Below are 14,678 nucleotides of genomic sequence, written 5' to 3'. Positions count from 1 at the left end.
GCATTCTTACAGGTTTTGCATCAATTCCATGTTCTGCTTGCTGATGTTGCATGTTCTCCAAAACCCAAGATGACCAACATATATCACAGCGTGTTTGAAAATGAAGTTTCCAGTTTTTCTTTGTTGCCCAAATTGCAGTAGATGAATGCCTGGCTTGCAAATCATATTAAATTGGAGTTAAAATAAAATGTGGTTTAACAAGAGCAAGCAGAATGCTGGTATACAATCCTGAAATTGCAGGCACGTCTCTCTCCACTCCTGCTGTGCTGGATAAGTCATAGCCTGACTTGTTGTTTTGACAGAACCTGGTTTCATGGTTTATTCACTTGCTCTTTACTTATGGTTTGTTTTGCTGCTTTCCTTGCCAGTGTGGCAGCAGCAGGAACTGGGGAAAACCAAAATGCCTGTGATCTAGCAGCATGCACAAGCATACTCCTTGTTCACATAAAACCACATTTCATTTTAACTGATTTAATGAGATATGAGAATCAGATTAATGCAACTTAGGTTGCTAATATTTTTCATCTAGAACAAGAGCTTAGCATACGTACATGACAAAACCATTTATGATTATATCTTCTATACTGCTGTTACAAAAGACTTTTAGTTGACATTGTTAGGAGATTTGTCGGCCGCCTAAATTTGAACCACGGTAGTGAAGTATCAGAGGGCATTGTTGTTTGTTGTATTTTCTACTGTATTTTGATGATGTTTAGTTCATAGTTCTGTGAACAAGAAACTGGATGTTAACTTTGACAACAAAACAGCTTAATATGATGAAGTACTCTGTATATATTATTCAGTAGAAATGTTTTGCATGTTGCTCATTAGCAGCATCCTCTATCTGTATGTATCATATAGATAGATTTCAGACACTTTCCTAAACAACTTGGAGTTACTGAGGGGGTCTGTTCTACAAGTCTAGCCCCCATACCATAATTGGGCTTTAAAATAAAGCCAGCTATTGGTTTCAATAAGAAGTTCTTTTCAGCCTAAAACCTGCTGGTGGGGGTGGCACAAAGAGTGGATGTTGTGGGCTGGAAGGGGGAGGATCCATGGGCTGCATCCAGCCCACTGGTTCCCCAACTTTGTTGTGTTGGGATGAAAGCAGCATAGTGATACTGGTGCATGATGGGGAACTACATTTGAGGATCCCCCCAAAGCATCAAAAATATGCAATGTAGGGCATGTGACTGAAACTGTCTTCAGCTACTAGAACTATAGAATTAGATTTGAAAGGGTTCTCGGAGGTTATCTAGTATAGTATCCTGTTCAATGCAAGGTCTGCAATGCAGCATACAACTACAGCATCCCAGGCAGTTGGCCATTTAGCCTCTGCTTAAATACCTCCAGTGAAGAAGCTTTTTTGTTTGTTTGATGTACCTGGTATCTGATCTTGTCAGGATCCGTTTCTTGATGTCATTAGGTTTTGGCCAGCACCAGTAACAAGTGCAGTGTTGGATTTTCATGAGCAAATGTGACTTGGCTCCCAGCTGCCATCTTAATGCATGGGGAAGCTCACCTGATTTGGAAGCGATTTGCTGCCAACAGGGCCTGCCTTTCTGTGAAGTGTCTGCAGAAGACATTGCTGCTGCTTGCTGACTAATGGAGCGTTGTTAAGCCAGCACACACTTTCTACCTATTGCAAGAAAGATGAAAAAGCCCCATATGACAATAGGTTTAGGCTTGTTCTTAATTTTTCAGCTCCACTTGATGTAGAAGTTTGTATATGTTCTGTAGCTAGTTGGGTAAAGGTTGAATGGGAAAAGCAGGCAACCTCTGGTATCTCTGCACAAGCGGTTTCCATTGCTGAGCTTCGATATTTTCTCTCAACACTGACAGAGGGATCAGAGAGAAAGGAAGGGGAGGGGTAGCTGAAAACAGAGGCCACAAATAAAATATACCACTCCCACTGATTCCCCCCCCCCCAGGCACTGCCTACTTTTGATTATGGCACTTGATTGTTTTCCATGGGTCACAGGCTCTTCACAGAAAACATGTTCTCTGAAACATGCTTTGAATAAAATACACCACAAACCATTTGTAGCTTTTTCTTTGCCCAAGGAAAACTGGTACACTAGGTTAAGGAGCATTAGGAAGCACTATAGCTTTATATATCTGCTGTTGGAAAATACAGTTTATTTGGGGTCTTACAGCATTTTTTATATAAACACAGGCATACAGCTTTTAGTCCAGATTTTGAACTACTATTGATAGTAATAACAGATAGATGATGATGATAGTAAGAGATGTACAATAGAATTATCTGCCTATATCCATATGGTGATAGCCAACTTAGACCAACTTAGATTCATTTATTTCAATGGGTCTTCTCTGAGCATTATCTAAAGCTGTAATTGCAACACCATTTACTTCCACGCAAGTGCCATTGAATTCAGTTGAACTTATTTCTGAGTAGACATGGTTAGCTGCATAACAGTGCAGGCCTATCGCCCATACACCATTGCATGCTCTTCTAGATAATGTTTCATAAAATTGCCACTGGGATTGTTTACTTTTCAGTGCCACTGACTCAAACCAGATAAATGTTTTAGGTCTGAACTACACATGTTCTGAAAGAGCAATGTATTATTAGATTCAGGTTAGCTTTATTGATCTCATGCACTGTGAAGTGCTTATTCTTGAGCTCCATAGATACAGTTTGTAGGATTTAGAAATCCGCAGAACCTTGGTTCTGTTGTAGCAAACAGAAGTTGATGGACAATGTTCAGTACAGTGGTACCTCGCAAGACGAATGCCTCGCAAGACGAAAGAGTTTTCCGTTTTTTGAGTCGTTCCGCAAGACGAATTTCCCTATGGGCTTGCTTCGCAAGATGAAATGTCTTGCGAGTTCTTGCGAGTTTGTTTCCTTTTTCTTAAAGCCGCTAAGCCGTTAATAGCCGCTAAGCCGTTAATAGCCACTAAGCCGCTAATAGCCGTGCTTCGCAAGACGAAAAAACCGCAAGACGAAGAGACTCGCGGAACAGATTAATTTCGTCTTGCGAGGCACCACTGTATAGACATGGGCAAAATGCTAGAAATTCTAGCATCTTCTGGTAAAAATACTAAAATTCATTGGTTGTAACTTTATATTTTATCTTGATAGCAGTGGTGCATGACAGCCGTTAAGTAGACAATGTGCTAGACTTTGCAAGATACCATAAGATTGGGCTTCATAAAGTTCATTGTGTACCTTGTGTGTGGATGTTTATCTTGAAATTAAGTTATTGTGCACAATTACTGGCAACCTGTCATAGCAAATAATTAAATACCAACATTTAAGTCTGCATATTCCTAGGATTACAAAACCTAGTATTTCAGTATAATATTTCAAGTACAGCCCAAACTACAATGAAAAGGGAGAACTTAAGAATTATTTAGTGAATCAAATATTTCCTGAAACAAGAAACTTAATAGTGATAAGTAGCTTAAAGTCTGTGGAAATCTTTGTGTAAGATAGTCTTCATTATTCTCCAGTTGAAATGTGAGATGGTTCTTAGAACAAAAGTGTGTTGAAATGACTGTTTCATTTCATTTTCCCAGATGGAATACCTCAGGTTTACTATTTTGGCCCTTGTGGCAAGTATAATGCTATGGTGCTGGAACTACTGGGACCTAGTTTGGAAGATTTATTTGACTTGTGTGATAGGACTTTTTCTCTAAAAACTGTTCTTATGATAGCCATACAGTTGGTGAGTATACTTCTATTTTCTTTTTAAAATAATGGTCCATTCAGTATTAGCTGGATATTCCTTGAGCAAATGCAGAAATAATGTGTCACCTGGTTGCTTAAAACTTGTTAGGGTTGTTTTCCACTGTATTTCTCTGTGAACGGTACTGTTAGATGTCATGAAGACAAAGGGTTGGCTATGGAGGTCCTATGAGCAGAGTTCTAGTCATTGAAAGGAGGGCAGATGATTCACACAGATTCCAATAAAAACCTGCTTCAAAGTGTTGGAAGAACCTCTGAAATATTCTGGAAGACAAATGGAGGGGGGGGGGAGGAATCAGCAAATATTGCCTCCCATCTCTCTTTTACTATAGATAACCTCTGCTTTTTACAAACTGCCCTTTTGTGAGGGGCTACTCTGGATCCAAGCCACATCTTTATACTTAACTAAACACATTAATAAACAAACCATTACATTTAGACCTAGCATGAAATATAATTGAGGATGCTGTATGCTCACTGATGAAAAACATTTGAACGTAGAAAATCTGAACTTTGTGAATTGTATTGCTCTGTCTCTGTTATTCATGGAAAGGACCAAACAGCAATGCAACTGCCCCCCCCCCCTGCAATCTATTCTTCCACAGGAGTCCTCCTTGGACCTTATCCTGTCTGGATTTTTGAGATTTCACTTGGGACTGTCTTCATATTTCAGGCTCATTTTAATTGTTGTACTACCTAGAAACTGATTTTCTGCGTTCAGTACCAGTTTCTGCATTATGTAATTCAGGTGCAGATTTTCATAATATTTTGAGGTCTGTTCATTCAGCACCCATTTAATTTACAAGGCAGTGCTGGGGTTCTATTAAGCAGGTTTGAATTCTTATCACAAATCCATTTTCTTCACAATAAATCTTGCAGCCTTTTTCTCAAAATCAAGTTTCCTTTTTCTGAGAAGTGTTACACACTCATCTTGGCCATTTTTTCCTTAGGTGCATTAAAGTTTAAAAGTGGTTGCCTAATAATCTTAATGGACAGAATGCAAGCACTACTTAGTTTAACAAAGAGTAATTGAAACACACACAGTGACTCAGCACTAAAAAGCAAAAGTGTGTACTCCCGAAGAAGTGAACATTGCTGCTTTGCTTCTCAGATGTTTTGCTGCTGTGTTGTAGTTTGGCTTAACGTGTTATCAGAACATTGACTCATGGTTCAGGTCTCCCTAGGCAAACCATCAATCATAGATCATGGGGAAAAGTTTTGTTACAGTTTGTAGCTTGTCTGGAGACAGCCTGGATGTAGATGATGTATTAAATCAAACCATGGCTTAAGTTCAGCGTAGAGCAGCAGCAAAATGACTGGGAAGCAGCAAAGAGGCTTGGGAGTCCATGTGTTTTGTTGTTCGTGCTAGGCCACTTAGCTGCTCACTAGTCATAAAAGAGTGCCTGCTGTTGCAGACTCAACCAAAGCTAGAAGTTTCAATGAAAGAAGAGGTTCCATTTTTATTTTGACACATGAAGAAACATGTTTTTTCAAGACAGAAAAGATATAGCATTTTTTTGTTTTTATTTGTTCTGCTATAGTTGTGGTAAAAAAACAAACTTTCTTTCATTCTGTTTAATAGATTTCTCGAATGGAATATGTTCATTCAAAGAACTTAATATACAGAGATGTAAAACCTGAAAACTTCTTAATAGGACGACCAGGAAACAAAACTCAACAAATTATTCATATTATAGATTTTGGTTTGGCAAAAGAATATATAGATCCAGAGACAAAGAAGCACATACCATACCGAGAACACAAAAGCCTTACAGGAACTGCTAGATACATGAGTATAAATACACATTTAGGAAAAGGTATGTATTTATTTTTAGAACACAAACTTAACCAATTCACTAGAATTCTGACCATAATATTAATCACTTTTGCAAACGACTTGTTTTTGTAGTTCAGATAGGCTTTATTTGTTTTATCGAAGGGTACTTAAGTGCATGTTGAGCATAAAAATACTTGCTTTTGTGTTTAAGTAGTGGACTTGAGCAGCTTTCGTATGAGGAAATGTTACAATGTATGGGGCTTTTCGTTTTAAATAAAATACAAGTAAGGTGGACTTAACCATCCAGGGGTCCTTTACCTTTTTACCTTTACTTATGGAAATGTGTAAAATTGAGTGGAGAAGTAGAGATATTATTTTTCTTTCTTGCATCATATTAGAAACCAGAGTCAGCCAATGAACTTGAATGGTGGAAGATTCAGAAGAGGCAAAAAAGTAATTCTTCACACAGTGCATATTGTTAAATTGTGGAATTCACTGACATAAGACGCAGTGATAGCCACCTATTTGGATGGCTTTTAAAGGGGATTGATGGAGCACATAGATGGGCCATAGATGGCTGCTAGTCCAGTATGCCTCTAAATACTAGTTGCTGGGGTGCATAGTGAGTGCATTGTGCTCGTTTCTTGCTTGTGGGCCCTCCATTGGCTTCTGGTTGGCCACTGAGAGAACAGATACTGTACTACATGGGCCTTTGGACCATACCATCTATACCTTTTCATTTTGAGTTATCTCTTTTTTTCCTTCCTATTCCAACCATGATGGCTGTGATTCATCATACAACTCAATGCTAATAGCAACTGTTTTGTAACTTTGTGTCCAAGATAGCTCACGCTACAAAATTCAAAACAGATACGGTAAATATAACAATAGAAATGAAACAATCAAAATAAACAAACCACTATCAGTGCTACATAAAAAGAAGCAGCAGTAAAGATCCAGTTAAGTAAAAGCCCTGGATAATTAGTGTGTACAAGAATATAAGCTTGTGTGCCTCATAGAGCTCTGTGGAATGAGTTCCAAAAATGAAGGGCTACCACAGAAAAGTGTCTTATCCCCACTTGTCAATTGCCTAAACTGAGGGCAGGGACACCTATAGCACGACCTTGGAAGATTTCAAGTGAATAGGCAGCCTCTCATCTCTCATATGGTTAAATGTGTACCACTGTTTTAAAGGTTGTGCTTTGGAGGATGTGGCTTGCTTTTTATTATTTTGTAGAAAGAGAATAAATCTCCTGGATCCAAACAACTCAAAAGTGTTTTAAGAACTGCAGATGGTGCTTTCTCTTTGACTTGATCTGGAATTTGTGTAAGACTGGGATCATGGCAGTTTCATAAGTGCTTTCAGAAGCCAATGTATGTAGTTCACTGCTTTTTCAGAAGGGAGAACAGTGTGTTGTGGGCACCTTTCATAATACAGCCATAAAACTGGGGGGAACTTAAAAGCGGTGTTCACAGCTATTATTCTCCTCCCACTCCCTGGTCCTGAAAGGGTGCTGTGAGCAGTTTTGCATTCAGCCTTTGGAAACTCTCCACACTTCCCTAAAAAGAAAAAAAGGTGGCGGGTGGAGGGGAAGAGAAGCACATGTTTCTGAAATCAATAGGCAGAGTTCATTTTTTGCATTCAGGAATATGGAGAGCTGGAATAGTGTGTCCTGGCTTTCTAGAACACCACTCTAGCAGGTTTAATCCTCCAATATCTTGTTTGTTGCTATAACATGGCAACAACACAGTCCATTTTCAAAGCAGCTCTTTTTTACTTAAATATATAATTTAATTAGAGCAGTAGCAGTTAATTTTAGACTCCATATTTCCACACTTTTAAAGGCTTGATAAGTAAAGAATAATTTGTTTTCTAACCAAGATTTTTTTTTTACCTAAAATTATACTTGAGAAAAAGCTGTAGAACATAGCAAATATATTTTTGTAGCTGTGCATCTTGTATCATTCCTTTCTTATGAATAAGTTCAGAACTTGGAGTCTTAACATTTTAACTTTACTTTTCCAGAGCAAAGTAGAAGAGATGATTTGGAAGCTTTAGGTCATATGTTCATGTATTTTTTAAGAGGCAGTCTTCCATGGCAAGGCTTAAAGGTAGTATGCCAATTATTTGAATTTTGTTTGCTCAAGTATTGTCATAGTTTCATAAAATATTTCTGAAGCAACTCAATATCTTTTCAAATTTAGGCAGATACACTGAAAGAACGGTATCAGAAAATTGGAGACACAAAGCGAGCAACCCCCATAGAAGTACTGTGTGAGAACTTTCCAGGTAATCATTTCTTCTGTAAAAGAACTGTCTGTATAGAGTTGACATTGCCAAATTTAAGTTGCTCACTAAATTAAGTTGCCACACCATGGGCATATTTGTGATGTCAGTCGTGCATATTTTCTCTTGACTCTTACCTTCACCATTTTGGTTTAATTAATGTTTAGCATATTGGTGAGGAAACAGGTTTCATTGTTTCCTGTGCTCCCCCACATTTTTCATTTGCCTACTGTGTAAGAGGAACTGTTGTTTCTAATAGATTTTATGAAGCTGACCATGCAATTGGTGGCTGGTAGACATGCAGTGAATTCATGAGGGAGATCTCAGAAATCAACTATGCAGCTGCAAAAGGGCTTTCATTGCTAAGAGTCCAATATCCCATATTGAGAACGATCTCACAATTGGCAAAATATTTGGCTATGAAACATCTTACAAAACTTGTGGTGTCTCCAAAGCTGATAACCTTAATAAACATCTGATAGGGTATTTTGGGAACGCACCTCCCTGAAAAGTTAATACCAGCCCTTTGAACTGTGCCTGGAAACAGACTGAAAGGTAGTGAAAATGACAAACCATTGGAACAATATGATCACATATTCCTGTCTTGGTTAACAGTCTTGTTGACTTACTTGGGACAAGCTGAGGTTTTTGGGCCATTTTCAGAGGCAACTCCCACATATAGTGCATTGTGTTTTGTTCAGTCAATTGCCAAAATTTAGTCCCCTTTTGTGCATTAAATTCCAGTTTGTAAAAATACTTTTCTGTATTTGAAAACTAAATTAAGGATTAGAGTAGCAGGTCTCTGTTTTTACTGATATTTAAAATTATTTGTTTATTCATGTAGAGGAAATGGCTACATATCTTCGTTACGTGAGAAGACTAGATTTTTTTGAAAAACCAGACTATGACTACTTAAGAAAGCTCTTTACAGACTTGTTTGATCGGAAGGGCTATATGTTTGATTATGAATATGACTGGATTGGTAAACAGCTGGTAAGTGTACACTTTAACAAGTACTCTTCTAATGTCCCTGAAACTCATGACAGAATATCTGCTAGCATATAAGCTACTTTTCTGCAATATGGCAAATACATAGAAGAGACTCTATTGTATCTTCTATTACCTTAATTTTTTTTCTGAAGCCATAAGCAGATATTTCATAGGACCTTTCTCTCTTTGAAAAGAATACTTGGGTTATATTTGTCTTGCATTCTGAGTGTGTAGAGGACACTATTTACTCTGTAAGCAGGACTTTAGCAGTAGGAACTGCAAAAGCTATATCCTGTTTCACATTCCTTTGTATATATCTACCGCTCTGTTATGTTTGGTTGGTCTAATCAAAGGAGCCTAATGAGGTCTTGTTTACAGAAACTAGCTCTGAAATCCATGTTCTTTAAGTTTGACAGTATGGTAGCCTATAAAACACGTACAGTGGTGCCTCGTAAGACGAAATTAATCGGTTCCGCGAGTCTCTTCGTCTAGCGGTTTTTTGTCTTGCGAAGCAACCCTATTAGCGGATTAGCGCTATTAGCGGTTTAGCGGCTATTAAAGGCTTAGCGGATATTAAAGGATTAGTGGATTAGCGGCTAAAAGGCTACTAGCGGCTTAGCGGCTTAGAAAAAGGGGGGGGGGAGCAAGAAAAAATCTGAACACTTGCAAGACGTTTTCGTCTTGCAAAGCAAGCCCATAGGGAAAATCGTCTTGCGAAGCAGCTCAAAAACGGAAAACCCTTTCGTCTAGCGGGCTTTCCGTCTTGCGAGGCATTCGTCTTGCGGGGCACCACTGTATGTTTAATCATATCAGGGCAACTTGTTTGTTCTCATAAGCCACAGTGTTCACAATATGTTAAATCCACAAAATTCAGATAGGGTTAAATGGCAAGTGTAACTTGCTAGTTGTTAGATGCCTCTTGCTACATTTTCTGATGTAGGGCATTAACTGAAGCAACTATCAAGATAGCCTGCATTTAGCCTTCCAGTAAAATGTTGTGTTTTACTTTCTGGTATTAAGTTTAAACTGTGTAATGGAAGTGTACGTCTGATGTTTTGAAAACCTGCTCTAGTTGAATTGCCCCCCTTCTCTCGCTCCTTGCCATCTTCCATTAATTGCCCTTTGGGAACGATTCCAGAGAAGAGAAAAAGACATCAGGAGCTTTTTCTGTTCCAGCTGGACTGTCAGTTTCCCCCCACTTCTCAGCTGCCCCATGGGGTAGAACCTTGAGATATGCTGAGGTTGCTTGTTGTGCCCCCCTCTTCTCCAAGTGTGCATTTCTGCTGCTTGTGTAAGTTGGCTTGGAAGGATATGTGTCCTGAAAGGGTAAAAAAGAATACTTTAACCTCACGTTAGTCTTGCAGGTGGGGCCACAAAGTAACTAGCCTTCTTACTCACATATATTAACGTCATTAGCTTACAAAACCTCTGTGTGATAGTAATTCTTTCTTACCAAAGGCTTCAAGGCTTGTGACTGACTTAATATCATGAAACTTAAGATGCCCTTTCAATCAGTTTTCCAAAATATATGCTGGTAACTTTGAAACCTACTATGTTATATTGCCAGTATTCAACATAATGTATTGTTTGTAGCCTACTCCAGTGGGTTCAATCCATTCGGATCCTGCAATATCTTCCAACAGAGAAGCACATCCTCACAGAGATAAGATGCAACAGTCGAAAAATCAGGTATGCTGTCTGTCAACGTGTGCCATTTGTACTGTCATAGTTTTGCTTTAGTTCATGCTTCCAGTAAAACAGATGTTGTTTTCTTAGTACAGTATTTATTCATACAAGGCTTTTGATTCTTTAAATAAATATACTCTCTGTATGTAATTCTGTATGTACTGTTCAGTGCTTTATTATGTAGTTAGGTTTATTGTCAGCATGAGGGAGGGAGAGAAAAAGGAAGTGTGAGAGAGACTTCCTGGATCAGTGGAGGCATATTGAAGAGCTGCTTCAAAGATAGTGCATATCGGATCATTATCCCTCCACACCAGCCTCTTTTTCAGACTGAATTTTCTTACCTGCTTTCACCATGGTTAATCATTACATCAGCGCTGACTTAAACTATTGCTATGGTTAACAAGGCTTCCTATTAAAATAGGATTTGAAGCCAGCATCAAACTCAGTTTTAAAATTTTATTTAGAGGAAACTCTGGTTAGTCCTCTGTGGTTACTGTTATTTACCCGTGTAATGATAACCATGTTTTAAACCCAGGGGCGAGGAGAATTTTGCCTAGAGGGCCTGGAAGGAGGGCACACATTGCCTTTCACCTGTCCCTGATCCATTTACTGTTGTTGAAGGTTGCTTTCTTGCCAGTCTCCAGAATGCAGCTTCTTGTTAAGAATGATATGAAGTCTTTAGACACAGCTTGAACTTCAGGTGTGAGCAAAGGTTTTGAAATACCTAGATTTCCCTGTGCTCTCATTGCTAGCTATCTTTTCTTAGCAAGAGCTCTATAGAAGTCAAACATACAGATGGGGAATGGTTCTAGCTCAGGTATTATACTTGTTGCTAAAAATTCTAATTGAGTTGCGGCCGTGACCAAAAGCATCTAAGTGTTGAGGTGTATAATATAATTTTATAGCTGTTCCTGAAACAATTGGTTCAGTGTTTGCCCATAGTTCATGGAGTTCTCTAGAGTTTGTGGGTGGGATTCAGCTAACAAACCCTGCTAGGGGAAGCCCATGCTAGCTAACTCAATGGGGCATCCACCTCCCCCTAAAGAAATCTTGGAACACTGCATGTGGGGGAGAGAGGGCAGATTGTTCCATCAGGCAATCAGAAGTGCCTGCTCTGGTGGAGTAATCTGCTTAGCCTTACGCTGAATTTGTCCCCACATATTTTGTATTTCTTGAAGTTGCTCTGTCATTTTTATTTGAATTATATTATTATCTTTACAACAAGGGCTGATTAAGAATACATATGCTATCAAATATTAACTGTAGCTCAAAGTTGCCAGTATTTTTTGAACCAAAGCTAGTGGCAGCAGCCTGGCCTGGTTACATCTATTCTATTATTTCCTTCAGCAGGACAGATAGCTTTTTTCCAAAAGTAAACCGAGAGTAACTTGTGCCTATGAAATGAGTAGGTTTGTGCAGCCTGGCTCAAGACTCAGTGTACTTAATAGACTTGACACACAAGTAAAAATGTGGATCTGTCAAAATAATTGCATTTTATTCTTACATTTTGTATAGAAAAATTAAATAGTACATTAGTGTAAACACCACATTAAGTTTCTCATGTTAACTTCTGCTTTAAATTTTGGATTAAACAGTTTTGGCAGGTTTAAATGTTAGCTTTCAAATATTCAATGTATCTATGACAATCTGTATTGTATTGAGTGTGCATGCTATGGAAGTACTGTAGATCTCAGTTTTTAAGAATGCCTCATTCAAGTGAGCTTTTTAGAAAGCAAAGTTTATCCTGCCCCAAATGTCCCCAAGTATTCCTATTCTGCATGGGGTTTCATGTTTGAAGTTTTTGTTGAACATTTTCAATTACTTACTTTTTGTATATATTAAAAAAACTTTAAACATGTGTCTTTCTGTATTCAAATACATATGTATGCATAATGCTACATGTGCATAGATGCCCTTGTGTTCCTGTGATTTTTTTATTTTAATGTAGAATACAGCTGATTAGCCGCATGATGTGTTTAATATGTTCTGGGTTCTTATTCCTCCTCTTCCATGCATGCTTAATGCATTGTATAACTGGCAGTCGACAGACCACAGGGCAGCTTGGGACCCCCATCAGGCCAATCCCCATCACTTGAGAGCTCACCTAGCAGCTGACAGACATGGTGGCTCGGTACAGGTATTTTCTGTTATTTGCATGAATATTTCCACATCTTTATATCCTTGGACACACGCGCCATGTGTGTAGTTTTCTGCTGAAAATTCTACTTCATAACCAAGTTTGTAACCACGCTCCTTTTGTGATAATATCCCTACTAAAAAAGATCACACAAAATTTGACTTCGTTTCTACAAATGCTTGTAGAAAAATACTCATCTGGAATTTTTTTTTTGGGGGGGAGTGTTTGGTATAGTTGACTGAGTTGACAGATGGAATGACACTCAGTGGTAGTGATAGAAATAACATTGGAGCCAAATGAATTTGGACTTTAGAATATCTGCAAAATATTGTGCTACTGGAATGTACGTAAAGAAACTTTATGCCACCAGGAATAAGTTTTGGTATAGTAGGCTATTATATATCTAATATGCTTGTGCAGATGTCCTTCCACCCCAAACATATTATTAGTGCTGTTGGTTCTTTTAGTGGTGTTTCTTGTTAAACAGCCAGGAAATGGGATGCCTGGCTGCTGCATTTTCCATTTCCTCATGTAACTGATATGTTAGTGCCACAAGAACAGATGAACTCTTAAGTGGTACATGGGTGCTGCAGGAGTGACCTTTGTTAACGCAGGGTCTGGATGTAAAGTATTTCAGTGCTGAGGTTTGAACACATGCATCTCCTTCACATCTTCCACTTAGAAGGCTCTCACTGAATTGGAGTGCATGTTCAAAAGTAGCTTGTGAATCTATACTCTGCTTGCTTTTTCTCATTGCAAGTGTATCTATCGCTCCATCATAACAGAGGGGATTGAATTCGTATTAGTGGTATTGATGACAAAATTGAGCAATCTTCTCACAGTAAATACAGAATGAGTATGCATAAAAGCTAATCATTGAAATCCGCTCACCCTTTTCAATGGGCTTCCAATTCCTCATGAAAATTGAGTGGCAGATGGGAAGCTCTCTAAGATTCTGCTCTCCCTTTCCCCCATCTAAAATAAGGACCTGAGTAGCTCTTGCTTCTTTAATTGCAATCATATTGGTCCACTGGTTAATCTTGCTGTTTCCATAATCCTACCAACCCTTGTACTTCGTTTCACTAATGCTTATACAAGGATAATTGAGGGTCTTCCTTTTTATTATTGAATGACACTGTGATAATTACAAATCACTGATACAGAAAGAAGGTACTTTCTTGACATATTTTTGTCCAGCCATAGTCACGATTAGCTAAAGCATGCTGTTGTCTCAAGTACTAGACAACAATAGAAGCGAAATGCTTTTCCCACACTGAGCGATTTTCATGGCTGCTGAGACAGAACTGGGATTCAATAGTTCACAGTGAGCAGGCAGAGACTATTTAAGAAAATTTATTTGCCATTTAATCATCAAAATCTCCAAGCAGTTTGCATAAAATATAAAATATGCATTGAAATGAATGATAAAAGCAGATGTTAAAAATTAGAGAGCCTGATTTCCCCCCCAGTATAAAATGAGCAGGATTTAAAATACACATTATAAAACAAAACAACAGATTAAAATATTTGTTACATTTACATGTTTGGTAGACTTAGTTAAACAAAAATGGTTTCAGCAATTGCTGAAAACATTAAAGTGTGGGTACCCTCCTAATCTCCTGCTAACCTAGCAGTTCGAAAGCACGTCAAAGTAGATAAATAGGTACCGCTCCGGCGGGAAGGTAAACAGCGTTTCCGTGCACTGCTCTGGTTCGCCAGAAGTGGCTTAGTCATGCTGGCCACATGACCTGGAAGCTGTCTGCAGTCAAACGCCGGCTCCCTCGGCCTAAAGAGCGAGATGAGCGCCGCAACCCCAGAGTCGGTCACAACTGGACCTAATGGTCAGGGGTCCCTTTACCTTTACCTTTACCCTCCTAATGCCAATGGGCATGGAGCGCCAAAGTGAATTATTATTTGCAAGTGCAAAATGAACATTATTTGGTGCTTGTAAAAGTGTCAGTTTTGGTCACTGAAATGGTCACCGGTCTGTTAACAGCAGCCAGTGTGTCTGTAACCTCCAGACCATGCAAGATAGTTCAACTTGCTGCCCACTAGATGATGCAATGCAGGCTGTGAAATGTGACTTCTT

General features: G+C 38.7%; 1 protein-coding gene across 6 annotated transcripts in view; it reads left to right on the top strand.

Moving 5' to 3' along the window:
• The window catches only part of CSNK1G3 (casein kinase 1 gamma 3), a 43,221-nt gene that overhangs the window by 13,176 nt on the left and 15,367 nt on the right, over positions 1–14,678 (top strand). For 2 of the 6 annotated variants that reach the window (XM_081213786.1, XM_081213784.1), the window contains exons 5-11: positions 3,544–3,692; positions 5,295–5,529; positions 7,516–7,601; positions 7,695–7,779; positions 8,621–8,769; positions 10,360–10,455; positions 12,494–12,583. In XM_081213786.1, coding sequence (XP_081069912.1) covers positions 3,544–3,692; positions 5,295–5,529; positions 7,516–7,601; positions 7,695–7,779; positions 8,621–8,769; positions 10,360–10,455; positions 12,494–12,583 — 890 coding nt within the window. Of the gene's footprint in view, positions 1–3,543; positions 3,693–5,294; positions 5,530–7,515; positions 7,602–7,694; positions 7,780–8,620; positions 8,770–10,359; positions 10,456–12,493; positions 12,590–14,678 lie in introns of all 6 variants that reach the window. The other 4 variants (XM_081213785.1, XM_081213783.1, XM_081213788.1 and 1 more) reach the window with 2 other exon arrangements.

Source organism: Podarcis bocagei (assembly GCF_964188305.1).
Source record: "Podarcis bocagei genome assembly, chromosome: 11".
NCBI classification, from domain to species: Eukaryota; Metazoa; Chordata; class Lepidosauria; order Squamata; family Lacertidae; genus Podarcis; species Podarcis bocagei.
This window is presented reverse-complemented; position numbering and strand designations above follow the sequence as displayed.